Raw genomic sequence first — 19,672 nt, forward strand, 5'->3', positions numbered from 1 at the left:
AGTCTCATGGTCAAGGCCCTGATTGTAACCTTAAATTAGCTAAGAGAAAACAAGGTTTCCGGATTTGGAGCATCAGTGATTCATCACAGAGGCCGCGTGGTGTTACCGATGAAGCTTCTTCTGCCCTTTCTTATTTAACAGCAACATTTGATGTAGGCCCACGACATCAGGCACCATGCTGATAACCATTTTGCATGAGTTATGTCACATGGGTTTGTTACTATGACCGCCCTCGCTTTACAGATGAGAACACCTGGGTACAACAAGGTGACTACTAATTGCCATGGCTACAGAAAGCAAGCGGCAGAGCCAGGACTGGGCCCGGGAAGTCAGACTGCAGACCTAAGCTCTCAGCCGCTAGGTTACTCTTCACATACTTTAATCCCGCTGAACCACACTCTCCTCATCAGTCCAATGAGGCTAATAATTTCCTCACGCAGTTACCGGGGGACTCAGTGAGCCACGGGTCTAGCGCCCTCAGCACAGAGCCTCGGCCCCTGCTCAATAAATGGAAGCTACTCTCATAATTACTTCATCTGCCCCTCAGGCAGCTCTGGCAAAACAAAGCCCTAAGACTTTCCTCTCCCTACTGGCATCGCTCTTTAAAACATGTCGTGGCTGCCGCAGAATCGCAGCATTTTCAAGCAGGAAAGATCTAAGAGATTATCTATTATTTTTCCAGAATAGTCCAGGATTCACAATGTATAAGAGCACGGCTTTGGAAATTCATACTGAGAAATGACCAGCTTCTGCACCCTCAGCCCAAGGCTCCTTGCCCGTAGTTAAGGTCACTATCAGCGAGGTGACAGGAATACTCTTGGCCATTCTTCTAGCAAAAAGGGCTGCTTCCCTTGGGCACTTTTACAACTGGTTATTTATAAGCCCAGAAATCTTGTCTGTGTTTATGTTATTAGTCACTAAGCAAAAGCTTATTTTCCACCAGTTGGGAAGGGTTTCCTCTCTGAAAAATGAAAGCCTGTGTCTCTTGGCCAGACAGCTTTACCCAGAAGCCCGGTGGCTCCAGAATGGTAAGGAAAACTATGGCCCTTGACATGCCAGGCCTACCAGGAAAATCAAAGCCCTGAATAGAAACTGAGCTCAGCATGGGTCAGCGCCTGGGCACGGGGGCCATGTCCATGGGGCGCAGAGCCTGGTTTTTAGTGCAGCAAGAGAGTTTTATAAAGCACCTACTACGTGGATGGCACGGTGGATGCTGAGAGAAAACTTTACCCAGCTTAGAGGAGAGAGAAAGGCAGGCCAGGTAGAAGGGCAGCACGAGGAACGGGACCCGGGCAGAAACAGAAGCACTGGAGAATCACCAGCAGCTGGCAGGGCCAGGGACTAGGAGAAGAGAAAGAAGAGGATGAGGAATAAAACACCAAGGCTGGAACACCCACAGGAGCTCCAGGGGAGTCAGGCAGGCAACCAAACATTGCCAAGAACAATCTAAGAGATGGAAACAAGGGACAGGGTAGCATCCAGGGTCCTGGACCTATGAAATAGTTCAGGGCTCACTTCTTCACAGCAGACTTCCCACACAGTGACCTCTCCTTCCCTAGAAAGCTTATACTAACAATAGTTAACATTTATTGAACAATTACTACACGCCATGGATTAAAACATTCAATTCTCACAACAATCCCATGAAATAGGTATCAATATTTTCCCACTTTATAAATAGGGAACCAGTTCTCACATCGAGAAACAACACTGCCAGCCCCCTGCAAGCACCCCGTGTCCTCTTTCTGTCATTAGCCATCTCCCCAAGGACATGAAGAAGCCAATATCATGAATATGATGAATGTAAGCCAAAATCACAGATGAGCTTTGCCAATTCCGAAATTAAAAAAAATACGGAATCGTGCAGTATACATTCTTTTGTGTCTGGCTTCATTAACTCAACATAATGCTTATGAGAAAAATCCATGTTATTCAATGTACTCGAAAACTGTTCATTGTCATTGCTCTAGAGTACTCCATGCACACGTATCATGGTTTATTTATCCATCCAACTACTGATAGATATCTGAGTTGTTTCCAGTTGAGGATCATTACGAACAGTATTGATGTGAACATTCTCGTGCATGTCTTTTGATGCATATCTACATGTATTTCTGTTGGGTCGATACTCAGTAAGATTTGATGGCAAATTTGTGTGACTCAAAAGCACATGTTCTTGCCATGACTCTCCACCACCTTCCTCCATCACCCATCCATTCTCCTTGCATTATACTCAATAAAGATTCTCCTTCATTAAATGGAGCCAACCTCACTACCTTTCCTGAAAATGCTTTATTATCAGGCTATTTGAAGCATTTCTGTGAGCATTTTTCTTTGTGTTAAAGGGAATACACAAGCAGCATACGGCACAGTCTTTGCCCTCAAAGAGCTGCTTTCTAGTTGCAAACGACTAGTACTTATAAAATAATGCAAGACCTGACCCTGCGTGGGACAGACTTTAAGTACTAAGTACCTAGATGGTCAGAGAGAAAGATCAGTGAGGTGAGCCTGAATGGGCCTGAACTGACTCCTAGAGAAAGCAGGCATGGAACTGAACCACCCAAAATGACTTGGGTTTTGCTTTTGAGATGGTTTTTACCATTGTTTCGACATATGTCAATACCTAAACTCTCTCCCTTTTCTTCGACTGTTCCACAGAAGGACCTGCCTTATTTCCAGACACGAACTTGAATTATTGTTCTTGTTTTCTGTTTGTTTTCCACTTCAAGGGAGAGTGGGGATGGGTTGCTATAGCAACAGCTATGTCTCCAAATTAATTCCGAATTTCATCAGATGCTCAGTTTGACAGTCCAGTTCTGCCTTCTGGGTAATTAGCGTGGCTTTCACAACCACGTTAATTACCCAACTCCTAACGATTCCCTTCTGCTGCCCTCAAGGTTAATAACACAACTTGTATAACTTGAGAAAATGTGTGTTATAAAAACAATGCTCTGGCCTGGGAGGAATGCTGATGAGTGAGGAGATCTTGGCATTTTAACCATCCACTGGCCATGTCAGAGCCAAATACATTAGGCCATGTAGGAAGGAAGTGGCCTTGGGAGGGGAGGGGGGATCAACTTACAGGATGCTCCATGAAGACCTGGTTATGAAAAATGGAGGGTATCTTTCTGGTTTACATGTAACCTCGGGTGGGTGAGGGGTGGTTAAACAAAAAGGCCAAGGGCCTAGGAGTGGACCAGTCAGAATTCTCTTCACGCCTTTGCCTTCTACCAGCTCCGTCTCCTAAATGAGTTCCAGGACGTTGCTATTCCTTCCATGGTGCCGCCTCCACATGCAGCAGCCTTTTTATTACTTTCCCAAAACTCCAGACAGAAGGAGCTCTCCACTCCTAAGCCATGCTCTTCTACCAAAGGGCAGTAGGATCCTCACAAATGTAGCTTATTTTTCATGTCAGAAATGGAGTGATCTTTCCTTGGAAAGAACTGTCTGCAAACTAATCAGGTCATTTCGTCAATACAAGATTCATTCTTCAAAAATTTCCTCCCTAGAACTAAATTTTAAACCCCTCATGGGCTCACAACTTCACTAAACAGTCCTCTGATCCCCGGAGTTGGAAAACCCGTGGCAGTAAGGGCAAGAAAATTAAACTGGACTGGCAGCTCCCCCATTCTCCACGAATTGGTCAGAATTGAGTCAGCGTGTTTCCTGGTTTGGACAACGAAAGGCTTTTCAAGTTCACTCATTGTCTTTTCTTGAACCAAAACTCTTTCTGGATGTTGGCTGGCGTGCTCAAGGAGAACCACAGCCAGCAGGGCCACCCACTGCCAGCAGTGGACTCCGTGGAAGGCAGAAGAGATGGTAATAAGGCACAGAAGCTCCCCGCAGAAGAGGGGGTACAGAAGGCAGGCCAAGAGCCATTCGTTCCTGCTAAGATTATCAGTGCTATTTGGGGGCCCACTATCAAATCCTAGGAAGGTAGGGGACACGGCCAGGATAGAGAGAGGAGTCACGTGGCAAAGGGGACTCAAGGGCACCACGTTGGACCAGCTATTAGGCTCCACCCTCCTTCCATAACTGCCCCTGGGGGGCATGTCCGTGGAACCCACACAGGGTCCTATGGTGGAAATAATGGGCTCCATTGGCCAGCAACACACCTCACCACACACACGCCCCCTGTCTCCCTCACCATTCCCTCTACCGCTCCGCCTCAGCCTCTCTCTCTCTCTCTCTCTCTCTCTCTCTCTCTCTCTCTCACACACACACACACACACGCACACACACGCACACACACATGCACACACAATCCTGACTCTGACAGAGCCCCAGCAATTGATCAGAACCTCTCACAACTACCCCAGGCTGAAGCAAGGGCTCCTGTGCTTGGTACACTGAACTCCTGAGAAAAGCATCCTCCCCCAGTTCCAGCAGTGATGCGGGCAGGATTCTTCCATGAAGACAGCCTTAGTCTTCCACTCCTGGAAACCCCAGCAGAGGTTTTTTTCCTCTGGGGACTCATTTCACCAGGGTGGAAAAGCCAGGCCTGGAATTATCACACCTCCAGCTCTAGCCCCTGCCTGACCCCCCACGTAAGGCCAGCTCAGCCACTCTGAGGAGTATCTCTCCAGCTCTAAATTCCAGTCTGCCTCACAGAGCAACACAGCACAGTGGCTAAGAGCCTGACTCCTACAGCCAGGTGACCTGGGTTCAAATCCAGGCTGCTCTACCACTTACCAGCTGGGCGACGTTGGCAAGTTACTTAGCCTTCCTGTGCCTCAGTTTCGTCACCAGTTAACATGAAGCCTCTACCTCACGTCCTCATTGTGAGGATTATCACAGCATGCGGCAGCAGGTGCATGCATAAATGTTAACTGCTACTATCAGGCAGCAAGTCTTAGTTTAAGAAGGAACAAATGAAGACATGCCTGGATCAGATCCAGGGTTATGGATAGGTACTGGCAGAATCCACACCTGAGACTGTATTCGTGACCTTGAGGTGTGCGTGTGTGATGGGATGGAGGTGGGAGAATGGCAGAGACAGTGAACTGACACTCGGAGACATCGAAGGACTCCAGGGGCCCAGAGCAGAGGCGGGGGTGCAGACAAGCCCAGCTCTCTATACGTCCATTCTTCAGCCCCGAGTGCTGTTCCGAAGCATGGATGTCCATCTGTGAGTTGTACCCGCCAGGTGAGCCCACTGTCAGAAGTCATGGTGGGGTAGGGGGAGTACACATTTCCCAAATCAGGAAATCCCAGGCTCTGCAGGTTAGAAGTCACCTCCAACCCCCCTTTCAATATCCAAATGCCCTCTGTTGTGTGTGGTCATTGTTGTGCGTGGTCACAAGGCCCCTCTTGTGTGTTCTGTAAGCTTCCCAAATGCATGCTGTTGACCATGTAAGCAAATTAAGAGAACCATCCCAGTTCACTTCAAAAGACCCCATAGCAAATGGCAATATAGTCTCTCTTTTTTTCCCTTAAAACTCAGCGGCCAACATAAGCGGTGTTATTTAAGGCACTAGCAAGTACTGAATTCCAGGAAGCCCAGGAGGGAGAGGCAGGAGCGCCAGGGAGTAGCGTTAGTTTGCAGTTGTTTCATTTCTAATCTCCAGCCTCTAGAAAAATGACTTGGGTGTAATCAAATGAAAACAATGAAAATAATACACTTGAAGGTCAAATAGCTCACTTAATAGGAAACTCATTAGAAACGTGGCTGGACAGACTCACAGCTGAAGGGCTCGTTCAAATGACTAAAAGTGGAGAAACCTCTCCGGTCCTCCGTTATTAACAAGGGCGAGTCCTTAATTTGGATCCAGTCTGCAGGGACTTCGTGTGGAACTTGTGAATCTGGCAGCAGAGGGAGTGTGTTAAAATGCTCAGCGATTCGCCATGGGTTCAAAAGAGTAAACACAAGCATAACACACCACTTTGCCAAGTTCAACAAACTGCTTCATGGGCCTCTGAGTCCCTGATGAGAGCAGCGACCAAATGCTAACTAAGTAAACCCAAGCCCAAAGGTATCACTCACTGCTCACTGGTGACTGGTGCCAGACACACGTTCTTCTCTGGAATTCGCTGATGACAAATGATCAGACTAAGACAAGTTTCCAGAGCAAGGCTCATTTCCTCTTGGTCACAGGATGAGGTACACATTTCTCAGCCTGGCCAATTAAATTGGAAGCCTTGGGGGCGAGGCCCAGGCATCAGCATTTTTTTGCAAACTCCTCATGAGATTCTATTGCGCATCCAGCATTCAGAATCACTGATCTAGGCAATCTGGCCTCAGTCTTCTCTCCTACCACTTCCCGATAGAAGTTTCTACTCTAGCCGGAAAGGACGTCTCATGGACCCCTAGACATCACATCAGGAATGATCGGTACCATTTATTGAGCATGTCTCTGGCACTGTTTTATTCATTAGCTCATTTAATCCCGCAACGTTATCTATAAAGTAGCTGTTGGCCCCATTTTGTAGATAAGGAAACTGAGCCTCAGAGAGCTTAATCACTAGCCCAAGGTCACACAGTAGCAACTGGCAGGGCAATTGGCTCATTCAAACCTAAGCCTATTTGGACATTAAACATAGTCTCACCCTACTAGAATAGTACTTGGAACATAAGTGTTCGATAAATTTTTGTAAAACAAATGAACGACTGAATGAATGAATGACTAAATAAGCAAATGAATGAATGAGAACAGTAGGTGATATTCTTGACCACTGACCTTGTTAGAATAATTCAGCCATTCTCTGTCTTCAAAAGAGCCTACATCAGGACACGCAGGCAGGTCCTCCTGCCCGAGAACCCTGGATTAGCACAGCTGAGCCCGAGAAGGGAGCTGGGAACTGCTTCCACTGCGGGTATTTCCGAATAATTGATGAGAGAAATGCAGCCCTGCTTTGGTTTCTCTAACACAGTGGGGTTCGCAAACTTGAGGGCATCAGAGTCACCCGGCAGGCTGGTTATTACACAGTTTGCTGGGAGCCATGCCCAGCAGGTCAAGGGCAGGGTCCAGCTGACACCGATCACTGGTCCTGGACCCCCGTTTGAAAAGCACTGCTCACGTGCATTATTAGGCAGCTTGCCAGGGTCCTGCCACTCTCAAGGGGTCATTTTCCAGGAGCAGGGGACAGGGAAGCCACACTTTCCGACTCCAGGACCTCTGCTGGATTCCATGGAAACATCTTGCAAAAGCCCCGCTGCCCCTGGCCACAGGTGGGAGGGCCCGCAGTGCACGATACAGGCTGCGGGCTCTTCCACAGACCCTGACCCTCGGTCTTTCCTCTGCTCCTCTGGACTTTTAGAGCAGTGATTTTCACCAGGAGGCAAGAGTGATATCCCCTTCCAGAAAGATGAAAATTCCAGGAGGCACAGGTAGCTTGAAAAAGCTTCCAGTAATGCAATTTCTAAGAGGATGAGAGTAGCTTTTAACCGACAGTGAGCTCATCTGAAGTGTCTTCATGGAAGGAATTCAGAGAATATTTGAGAATATAGACTCTTTTACATCTTCTCACTAGCAGCAGGTTTAAGGCTCACAGGGTGGGGGCATGAGATTCACACGCTTATCAAAGGAGGCATGTTTGTCTATTTCCATTCTTTTTTTTTTTTTTCCTAAGTTTGAGAGATTCTTTCAACAGATGAGAGATCACAGCTAACGAATGCCAGAGACGCTTCCTACTCCGTCCCAGAAAGTCAGGATTGCCCTTACCTAAAATAGGAGAAGTGATTTGAAAGAGCTGGCCAATTCTAGCAGGTCACAATGCAAAGGGCCAATAAAGAGATGTAATCTTGTCTGGCAGGAGAAGGGATTTCCAGAAACCAAGGCCAAGGGCATGAAAGTGAAGGCACAGGCCGAATCTCCCCCACCTCCCACCTTTTCAATTTTACATGCCGGACTGTGAGCAGATGGGTTGCTAAAGATGTTCATTCTCAGTGGTTTGTAGATTGGGTCTTCTAGGCTTTCAAAGGGGAAATGAGAGTGAGACAACGTGCCTTTGATGTTTGAACTCCCGGTCCTGAAATCAGAACCTCGGGGCAAAAACTGTTTTTATCTCTTCCATCCTAGGCAACCAAGTAGAAAGCTCTGGCGGGCACTTCCTTTTCGGCTGTTTTTTCCATATTGTCAATTACCTCCCCGCTGAGAGAATGGAATTCCTTTGACTCCAAACAGGGGTCCATGTTGGAGACGGTGCCAGAGATTTCATTCTTTTCTCTCTATGAGGTTACTCTTAGTATCACACACTAGAAAGTGTCTGTCCATCCTCTTTTATTTACTTAGCATTAGAAGCCAGTTATGGTTTGTGTTTACACAGAGCTGACAAATTTGAGGGTTAATCACCTTCACCCACAGGTCAGTAGGAGAGTTAACCCCAGGGTCTGGCTGCAGAAAGACACATTTGAAAGGAATTATTTTGAGGTTTGGTGAATCACAGAGTTGCTTCAGTCACAGATTCTATGGGCCTGTAGGAATTGAGAATTTTATATAAATAACTTAACACTTTTGTGGTGTAGAAAACATTTGACCTATGAGTTTACCAGGTCTGGGTCCCAACCTTCCTCCTGAGATACTGGCAGAAATATTTTCTAAAATACCTACAAAGGTGGGACTTAATCCTCTGAGATCTATAAGACAGTAACCTCTGTGAAGGCTAGGAATTCTCTGTATCACAGGGTCGAAGACAACTAGAGATCCTTCCTCCAACTAGAGATGGCTGCAGACCACCAACTGACCTAGTTAGTATCAGGAACACTGGCTTTGGCTCTCGGATGCACCACTTATTAGCTGGTGCAAACTTGGAAAATGGACCTTGCCTCTAAGCTAAATTTTCCTTGCCATAAAATAGGATGTTAACAGTTCATATTTCACACATGCAAGGATTAAGTGAGATAATACAGGCACACCTCCTAGCACAGGGTAAACTCTAACTCCTAGCTATTACTAGTATTATTTTAAAGTACAAATCAAAAAAAGCTATTTATTCCTCCAAACTTTCCAGTGGCTTCCCATCATTCCTGGTGTAGAATCCACACTCCTTCCATTAGCCAACATGATCCACATCTGGCCCTCTCCTACCACCCTCCTCACTCCTGCCTCAGCCTCACAGGTCCTGTCAGTTCTACACACGCATACTCCTCCCTCCTCTGAGCATCTGCACATGCTGTTCCTTTTGCCTGGAATGCCCAGGTCATTGAAGGGCTTAGTCTCTGTTTCATTCAGGTCTCAGCTCAAAAATCACTGACTCAAAAATCATTCAGCTGAAAACTCAGTCCGAAAGGCCTTCCCTCTCCTGGAATGTCAGCTCCAAGAGAGACAGGAGCTTGTTTCATGTGCCGCTATGTTCCCAGTGCTAGAATAGGGCCTGGCACATAGTAGGCACTTAATTAGTATTTTTTTTAACAGATGAATTACTTTTTCTCTGGAACTAGTATTTCAATATCAACAGTTAGTACAGTCCAAGATGACGCCTCCCCCTCATGAATATCCGAAGTTCCTAAACACAGAGTCAGGCACACCATTGCTTTGTCATATTGCCGCTGTTGCGGCTGCTGCATGTTTGTTTTTTAGCCATAAAGGTCTTCGTTGAAGAAGAAATTGTAAAGTTCTTAAATAGCTTCTATTCACTTGGCTAGTGTCCAAACAGCCACTTACGCTACCACGGCATTGATTTCTCACTAAACAAACTAATGCAATTCAGCACTGAGCTAAGGCTCTTGACGGCCTTCAACCAATCAGCTTCCGGAGAGAAGGGTCCCCTCTCTGGACTGCCAGACTTGGGTCCCCACCACCACTGCTGCCACCATCCTTGTCCCCCTCCCCCGCCCCACACCCCAGGGCTGCAGCAGGGGCAGGCAAGGTTAGGACAGAAAAGGACAGGCCGAGGTGGGCTACAGAGCCAGCGAAACAAGGCACAAGATCCGAAATACTGGGCTGAGGCCTGGCAGAGGGAAAAAGACAAATGGAGTCAGGAGACCTGTGTGTCAGGGCCACCAACTAGCTGTGACACCTGGTGTGATGAGCTAAATTGTGTCCCCACCAAAAAAACAAAACACTCACGTGTTGAAGTCCTAATTCTAGGTGCCTCAGAACGTGACCCTATTTGGAGACAGGGTCTTTACAGAGACAATTGAGTTAAAATGAGGTCATTAGTGTGGGCCCCAATCCAATATGACTGGTGTCCTTCAGAGAAGAAGAAATCTGGACACAGACACATACAGTGGGAAGATGATACAAAGAAACAGCAAGAAGACGGCCATCTATAGGCCAAGGAGAGAAGCCTGGAACACATCCTTCCCTCACAGCCCTCAGAAGAAACCAATCCAGCGAGATCACCTTGATCTCACACTTCCAGCCTCCAGAACTGTGAGAAAATACATTTCTATTGTTTAAGCCACCATTCTGTGGTACTTTGTAATGGTAGCCCCAGCAAACTAATATGCCCAGCAAATCAATAATTCTCCAGAGCCTCAGTCTCCACAACCGCAAAATGGGATCACCTGGCCTGCCCACCTCACTCGTTTGCTGTGGGGATCAAATGAGACTAGATGTGGAGACCTTGGTAAACTATAGAGTTCTACAGATGACATTTCTAACTTTACTCTCAGAGCTGGGTCTCAGGGTCCTGCTGAGACCCGGGGATTGTGGGGTGTCAGTTCGAGGTGTAAGAGCTGGAAAAGAGCCTTTGCACTCTCCCGCTAACCCCCGGGAAAGGGAGGGGAGCTGCCCTCCTCCACAGTTATTTAGTGGATGTGGGAGAAACAGAACTTGCGTGGGAGAAGGGAAAGGGAAAAGAACAGAAACCAGAGAGCTCTAAGAAATTAAAAGAAATGAAGGCCACATTTAAGTCCCTGGGAGTTTTCTGGATAAAAACAATAGCTTTTCTTTGTATGGTACTCTGCAGGTCACAAAACCCTTCAAGGCAGTGGGTTCTCTTTAACCTATGTGAGGTCAAGAATGCCTTTGAGGGTCTGATGAAAGCGACACACCCTCTCTTCAGAAAAATGTCACCCATGCACATAACACACAAAACATTATACAACAGCACTGTCCAGCAGAACTTTCTACATGGATGAAAATGTTCTGTATCTACACTGTCCAATATGGTAGCCACTGGCCTCATGTGGCTACTGAACACTTGAAATGTGCTTCATGTGACTGAGGAACTCAATTTTTAATTTTTTTAATTTTAATTAATTTTAGTTTAAATATCCACCTGGGGCTAGTGGCTTCTGTATTGAATGGTACAGTTTTAGACTGTTCCAGGGGATTCATAGGCCCTGCAGCTCCCCCATGAAATGCCCTTATAAGAACTACTTGTGATGATTGTAGTGTCCTCATAATAATTATCTTTTCTGAGCTTACCAGGTGCGTGTACCATGTCATTTAATCCTACTGACAACCCTATGAGAGGGGTAGAATGGTCATCCCCACTTACAGGAGCAGTTACTGCAGCACTGAGAGGTCCGCCATCTTGCCCACAGTCTCATGTCCAGGCCACAGTGAAGGATTTGGGTCTGAACTCAAGCTCTTTCCTGACTCCCTAAAACCTGCTCTAAGGGTTTTATGAATTGAGGCCCAACCTCCCTCCTGAGGCCTTGATAGAAATTCCTAATCACCAAAAGAACTTTAATTCACACCCATACCCATCTCTAAAGTGATAAGCAAAAGCTTCTCTTCTTGAAGCCTCCAGCAGGGTCTGCACTGAGGCCAACTAAACCTTGATAATAAAATGTTCTTCCATTAAGGTTCATCTCTGACCTTGCCTTTGACAGGAGACAGTTTCCTCTTCCCCATTCATCCCATATGATCCCCAAGGCCAAGAGGGCGTGGTGCTGGTGAAGAAGTCAGGTTTCTCCACACCAGACTCCAGCTACCACAAACTGCCTCCCAGATAAAGAACCCGGAAACTTCATGCTGGGAATAAACTCCTTCCGCCTTCCTGATGAAGAAACAAGGCTCCTGCTCTAAGCCAAGGAACCCAAAACACAACAGAGCATGAGACCCACGTGGGTCCACACCTACAAGTCATCCTTCACGTGGCCTTCAGGTTTCTATGGTAACCAGGCCACATGGAACAAAAAACCTAAGAATTTAATAAAACTCACTTTCACCTGCACTTTGTATCTCTACTCACTTCTAACTTCTAGAAATTCCCCTCATTCACCAGGCATATGCAGATTTTGTTTTTATCAGCATGGAATTCTACTTTTGCTGATTCTTACCCCCCAAAAAAATTCCTTCAAAGCCCAGCCAAGAAGCCATACATCGTCATGAAAACTTCTAACCCCCAGGCCTCCATGGTCCCAGAATATGTTGCTTACAGGTCTACAAAATACTTTTTCCATACTGCCTTGTATTGCTTCTTGAGTATGGGATCCATATAATATTCGGCTTTAGATCTCCAACTTCATTGAATTGAGTGCTTAACAAGTAGACAGTAGACCAATGTTCTCAAACTTGTTAAAACTCAGATTGCTGGGTCCTACCCCCAGAGTTTCTGATTCAGCAGGTCCTGAGTGAAGCTTGAGAAAGTGTATCTCTAATAATCTCAAGTGAGGCTGTTGCTGCTGGCCTAGGGACTGCACTTTGAGAATTACTGCAAGAGATGTTTGTGGAATGAATAAATGATTACATGGATAAAGATTTCCCTTAAAAATCCTATCCCCAAGGGCTCCAAAAATGAGCTTTAAAATGATCAGGATAAAAGATAAGACATTACCAACATTTACTTCTAGATAAGAAGCAAAAATAGAAGCAGCAGAAAAAAGAATGGCAAAAAAGATCAGGGAACCAGATGAGGGAAAAGTAAAACTACCAGAGAGATTTTAGGGTCACCATCTGGTCTCCTGATAACATCTCACAATCAGACCAAAAAGTAAAAGTAGGTCCATTCTTCTGACTCAACCATATATTTTAAAATATTTTGGGGAAACACTTTGACTTAGTAAGTCCAAAACTAAGAATTTTTCATAACAAAATAATCAGAAATAAATGTCAAAATGGTACACAAGGAGAATCACCAAAGCCCTGTTTATAATAACCAGAAATTTGGAACAACTTAAATGTTTGGCAAAAGCAATTAGATTCAATAAATTATGGTATGTCCATAAATGGAATACAATAAAGCCTTTTCAAACGTCTTTACAGGGGAATATTTATTGACACAGGAAGAGATGTATGATATAACAAACAGAAAAAAAAAATCAAGCTAAAAACAAGTATAAACAGTATGATCTAACATTGGATAAAACCACATTTGGACATAGAGAAATAGATAAAAATACATTAATACATATGGATAGAGAGCTATTTATCAAACTGGAAGTCAGAACAGAAATTATTTTTTAATTTAAACATTTCTATTTCAATCATTTCTATAATAAACATGTATTGCTATGTAACTTCTTTATGGGATCTTTTTTTAAAAAAATGATAGTCTGTGGGAGGTTTATACTCTCCATTTCCTCCCAGGAAGAACGAAAGGGTTGAACTGAAGCCTGAACATTTTTATAAGCTTTTCCCCACCCTGTCCTTTTACAAACACCAACACAATTCAGACTCCATTTGCAAAGCATCTGCTGCAGCAACCCTCGTTCTTGGTGCTTCCTGGCCCTGCTCAGAGTTCATTCCTAACTCCAAGAGCCTAGCTTTGAAGAACTCCTCACACCACCACCAAAGCAACTGGCTTTGGGGAAGGACATTTACAACGTACCCACTGTTACTTGGTCACCCAGCAAACGGCCCTTTTTCAGAAACCACGGCTGTCTCACAGACTGGCTTTCAATAAGATGGGTTGCTTAGCAACCGCCAAGGACTTGGGAAGACAGAATAAGGCATCCGCCAGAGATATTTTATGACCAAAATGAGCTGCATTCATGTGTCTGGTTGCGTTCAAGGTACCAAATAAGAGATAACACCTGACTATTTTTCCATCGTGAGGAAAAATACTTGGCTCCTGTCCAGAAAGGCAATTACCCAAAAGTCTTGGCAGGCCCCATGGTATGAGAAATGGTAACTGATATAGGAGTGAAAAGAAAAATCACTGACCTTCATAAATACTGATGATATGAGGATGGTTGAGGGATGACATGATCTCAATCTCTCGTCTGATGTGAACCATGTCTTGTTCATCCTTAATTTTGTCCTTACGAATGGATTTTATAGCAACCTATAAAGTCAGGAAATGAAATGTTACTCAGAGAACTAAACAGATGCAAATCAGCCATTGGAGGAGTTTGGAAAATAAATACAGATGTTACTTGTTGGCAGAACTGACAATAACCAAAACAAAGCTTCGAAATACCCCCTGTCATGTCTTTCATTTATAGCAAAAACGCCCTTCTCCTGGCAACAGAAAACATCAGGTTTTAACGGCCTGGGGTTTGAGATGGTGGATTTTTTTTTCATAAAGCAAAGGCTGCTTAACATGGCCAGATTCATTGACTCTAGGAATTCTGATCCTTTAAAAAAACAAAAAAAGGTGACTTCAGTTTACAGGGTATTGATGATTAAACATGGTTAGGTGACATTGGTACCGCTCGGCTCCACCGCACAGCTGCCGCAGCAGTGGCAAAAAAAAAAAATTATTTCGTGGCCAACCTCAAGGCCAGCTCTGCCTCAAACCTTGGCTTTTAAGACTCCAGCTCCTGCAGTGTTTATGCAATTGCTCAGAAGCCAAATCCTCCAACGTGACATCCTTCATTTTGCCCAAAGCACCTTCAATAGCACAGCGTGTGACAAAAGGACTCTTCTAGAGAAAAATCAGGGTGAAACAAAGGGAGTGACAGCTAGTCTCCCGGCCAGGCCCAGTCGGTTCCAAAAGCTCAGTGCCAATGTTGTCTGCAAATCCAAACTGTAGAGAACTGCCAGGGCCAACGCACAGAGCAATTACTCAAAAGAAACACATGAAGACAAAGGCATTAAATGACAATAGGAATCTAATAAGGAAAATATGTTTGCCAGTGGATTCATCTTTGCTCATCAACAAGCTGGTTGGTAATTTAATCGCCTTGGCTCTAAGGTCAGGGGAGGGGGGCCTACTTAAGGGACAGGGGGATCCACAGGTAGCGAGGAAGCCCACCAACCGGTTGCTGCTGGCTCAGAAAGCCTGCTTAGTTCCCTTCCACGTTGGTCCTCATGTGACCTCAACTCTCACCTGTGCCATGCTTTCCTAGAGGAAAGGCAGCTCAACCACCCTTCTGGATCATAAAGGCATAGAGTCACCTGGAGAAAAACCTGTCCTTGTTACCAGCAACCCATGTCTACCCCGTGACTAGCACAGGGTCAACCACAGTCAGCCTCACAGGTATGCAGTCACCTTTGGGAGCATGCCGAACTTCTGCCTTGCACCAGCTCTCCACCAAGCACTAAAAACGGAAACATTTCTAAAATACCATGAGCCCATCTATGATGCAACAAGAATTAGGAAGCTGTTACGATGTTGTTGCTGTGTGCTGACCTCCCAAAAGACAGGTTAAGCCCAACTAGCAGCTCCCAGTATTTCTCCTTTGCAGTCCTTCTCCCAGTTATGATTAGATTAGCATGTGTGTCTTTACTTGACTCTACCCTAGTGGGATCTTATCCACTGCTTTATCTCCAGTCCTCAACGCCTTGCTTGGCATATGGCAGACCCGAGAGAACAGTGTAGGCAGGCAGGCAGACAGAAAGGGAAGGAGGGAAGGAGGAAAGGAGGAAAGGAGGGAGGTCTGAGGGAGGGAGGGGTTGATGTTATTAGGTGATGGGAGCCCAGACCAGAGAAGTGGTAGTGGAATTAGGGGAAAAAGAGAGGGATCACTCCAGTTAAATAATACTGCCAAGATAGGCATGATAATAGGATGATTAAGGATTTCTTTAACATCCATCTACATGGGTAATCAAGGAATACAGTAGTCAGATATGAAACAGAGAATGCCCTGCTGTAACCCCACGGGCAGGCACCACCCTCCCTTTGACCATGGGTGCATCTGTGGCTGGGGAGAAGGAGGCTGCACAGAGATGAATGAGCCTTGCAGCTTAAAGGCCCCTTTTCACCACGATGCCAGGCTCAGAGCTACCCTAGGCCCTCACGAGAGCTCCATTCAGTATGTAGCAAGAAAAGCCTCCCTTTGCTTGCGTCAAATGTAAAGATATGACTAGAAGGCTTTATTTTATCCGAGTAAGTCCTACAATCCCTGGAGCTTGTTCTGGGAGGAAGCAGACAGTGCGCACACACAGGCCGTGGAGGATGTGGGTGGGTGTTGGACCAACTCCTACATTCCTCCATAAGCTAAAGATGGGCCAAGGGTAGAAACCACCCCTTTCATTATGCAGCAAGCTGAACTTGGCCTCAAGGAGGCCCTATTGTCAAATTACAATAGGAATAAATTCTTTCACCATCCAGGGTCAGGGAGGGTAGCAACATTCTAAGGGGTAAGAAAATAAGCCCACTTATCAATTCTCCCCTAACAGTCTAGGCGAGGCGGATGGTCCCACAGCGCAATCGGCAGGGGGGCGCTTCCGGCCGGGTATGAAAAGGAAAGTGTCCACATTCTCATAAAACCCCACTCAGCACTGAGGAAACTAAAGGGGTTCCTTAAATGTTAATAACCATGGTGGCTGTCCCTCCACAAAAGCTTCCCTCTCCCTACAATGAATCTTCCACTGAAAATGTAAATGAGGGCTCATCCTGCTCCCCTGTTTCAGAGTGGTGGTGGGGAGTCAGGAGACAAATGCTAGAAATCACTTCGCACTGTGTACCTGCCAAGGGTAGAGAGAAGACATTTGGTTCCACTCCCAGAGCAGTGGATGGCTCATCCGAGGGCAGACAGCCAGGTAACGGCAAACCAAGAAAACAACAACAACAACAACAACATTAATAACCAGCATTCATTAACCACTAAAAATATGGTACAGACTCAATACTCAGTGGTTTTACAACACAGATCTTTGCATTCTTCTCATCGTTCAAACTTCAGCTTCACGTCACCCCGCTAGGGAGACCTAATCAATTGAGAAGCCCACCCTCATGGCCACCTCCCTCTCTCTAAACCCCTCCCATTTTGTCTTCTTTGGGGCATTTCATACCAACTAAAATTACCTTTCTTCTTCATTTGTTTGCTGCATAGTCATCCTGTTTTCATAGGAACGGAGAGCTAGGAAAGGCTGTCACATTTTTAAAGGGATGTTAAGAAACAGGAAGGAAATCTGTAAGCGCAGCTCCTGTAAGAGTGCCTGCTTCGTGAATTTAAAGGAAAAACTAAGCCAGTGCACAGATACTATTGCATAACGGTTAGGAACCTGGCTTTGAGTCCTGGCTAAAACTACTCTCTAGCCATGTGACCTTGGGCAGGTTCCTCATTCATCAAGTAGAGAAATAATATTTCATGCCTAACTAGATGTCAGGTGTTTAAGAGTATGCCTGGGCTGGGGCTCAATAAATGTCAGCCAATTTTAACCCAGAGTAAGTGTCCCATAACTCAAACCTTCCTTTTTTCCTTTCCTCCTCGGAGAAAATTTGAATTCCTCCTAGTTCCTCAACGGACAGTGAGTAGACATTCCCAAAGTACGTAAGGGACAAGAGAATCTCCATCCTGGGTCTTTACATTATAACCTCATCTGAAATATCAGGACACTCAGAACAGCTGGGCCCAACATTATTATCATGGCCCCTGAGTCCGAAACCAGGCAGGAGGATAAATACCTTAACCCGAAAAGCAACCCCATGACCATCTTTCCCCATCTCCTTCTTATGGTTGCCCCTTCAGCTAAACAGGGGGATAAAATGCTCCTACTTAGAATCAGAGGAAAGGTCGGCCTCAAGATAACAACTTCAACTTTCATGGGTTTTGACTGCTTATTCACTTATTCTGTTTGCACACCTACTATGTACCAGGCTATACAAGAGGAAACTGACACGGTTCTGCCCCAGGTCTCAAGGTGGGAGGCAGGGTGAGGAAGGTACAGGCACGAGCAAAAGTTACACCAGCAATTACATAATCACCCTCCTGGCCAGAGGCTACCAAACAACCGTACAGGCATGCCTGGCACTAAGGAGGAAACCGCCTCTCCACTGTGCCTCAATTCTCACATCTACAAAGAAAAACAGAGGTAGGGAAAGGGCCCAGCAGGAAGAGATTACCAAATGTCTGAAATCACATACCCTTCCCCCCAAAAATCCAATTTGTTCCCGCACAAGTCACAGAACATGAGCAGAGCAGGGCACTCAGGTGTCTGAGTCTGACACGCAGTACAGCTACTTCCATAAACGTTCCCAAGTCTAGACGGCACCATGTGCCTTATAAAACAGTCTGCTTTTAAATTAAGGCCACCTTATAGTTTAATGTTTAAACCTTATGCAGCAGCAGGTTTGGTGAGGACCTGCGAAGTCTGCCCTGAGATGCCTGCCTGTTTAAGAGGCGACCTCAGCCCAGCCAACTCCCATCTCTTGTTAAATGGAACAGGCCCAGCCTCCTCTTTCAGGTTGGCAGTTTTTCCTTTTTTGAATAATCACCCAAAACCACCTGCTCCGCCGCCCACTGGGCATCCTCTTTCACAGTGGCTGCTGTGACTATTGAGGGTTGGGGGGTGCCGAGTTGGGGAGTGGAAGCTCAGACTTTATTGGCTGGGCGACCCCAGGCAAGCCCCAAACCTCACTGGTCTCAGTTTCCTCCTCTGGAAAATGGGGTCAGCAAGTCCTACTTCTTGGGGTTGTTGTAAGGAGTGGAAACATGTAGTAAAGTGTCCAGCACACCGGACGGTGGTGACTGCAAACCACAGTTAAGGAGGAACGAGGCCACAGTAAATCAGATCATAGGCCTTTCCCCTCCCATCACCCCCATACACATCTTCTCCCTCCTCATATCTGCACAGTGGGGCAGCAAGAACGGGTTAAAATTAGCACCCAGCCAGCCAGGAAGGGAGGGGCTATGGACAGGACGTCTGTGCAGAGCGGGACCTGCTTTGAGGTGTGGAGGAGAGTCTGGGGAGGTTGCGTGTATTTGAGGCTCTAACCAAGAGAATTCCTGCCCTCTTCCCTGCCTGGCTACCTCCCCCGAATGCTCATTCACTGACATATTCATCTTGCAGAGAATATTCTAGAACAGTGACTCTTGAACAGGAGTCACCAGGGCATCTCGCTAAAATGCATATTCTGAATCCATAGATCTGGGGTGGGGCTCAGGATTCTGCATTTCTAGCACGCTCCCAGGTGACGCCAGCAATGCCAATACAGGGACCACACTTTAGCCAGGACTTAGTGCTTTGTCTTTGGCCCTGACGTCTCAACATTTTTAAATCAGTGGCAATGTTTTCAATAATAACAATAACATTTCTTATGTGTTAAACATGTACCAGTGAACATTATTTCGTTTACCTACCTATCTCATTTATCTCATCCTGCCTACACCCCCATTTTACAGATGAGAAAATCGAGGCCCAGGAAAGATAAATATTACCCAAAGTCACACAGCTTATAAAAAAAGTGGATCCAAAACTTGAGTCCAGGCAGGCTGAGCCCAGAGGCTACTGGTTCTTAAGGCTATGGATAAAGTCGGGATGGACAGCAAACATCACAGGCAACAGAATCTCTTGGAGGATCCCCAAGGGTGTCCAAAGCCTAGTGGCATGAGCGCCCTCCAAGCACATGAAGTTTTACAGGACCATATGGGAGGTCCTGCCAGAAAGTGGGGCTGGGGGCGGTGAGCAGCAGGGAAGAAACACGGTCATAAACACGGCATTAGCATCAC

General features: G+C 46.0%; 1 protein-coding gene across 1 annotated transcript in view; it reads right to left on the reverse strand.

Annotated features, from left to right (window-relative positions):
- NUAK1 (NUAK family, SNF1-like kinase, 1) overlaps positions 1–19,672 on the reverse strand; it is a 70,244-nt gene that overhangs the window by 24,608 nt on the left and 25,964 nt on the right. The window contains exon 2 of the mRNA XM_012644739.1: positions 13,998–14,118. Within this exon, the coding sequence (XP_012500193.1) occupies positions 13,998–14,118 (121 nt within the window). The remainder of the gene's footprint in view (positions 1–13,997; positions 14,119–19,672) is intronic.

This window comes from Propithecus coquereli, unplaced genomic scaffold (genome assembly GCF_000956105.1).
Source record: "Propithecus coquereli isolate 6110/MARCELLA unplaced genomic scaffold, Pcoq_1.0 Scaffold218, whole genome shotgun sequence".
Lineage (NCBI taxonomy): Eukaryota > Metazoa > Chordata > Mammalia > Primates > Indriidae > Propithecus > Propithecus coquereli.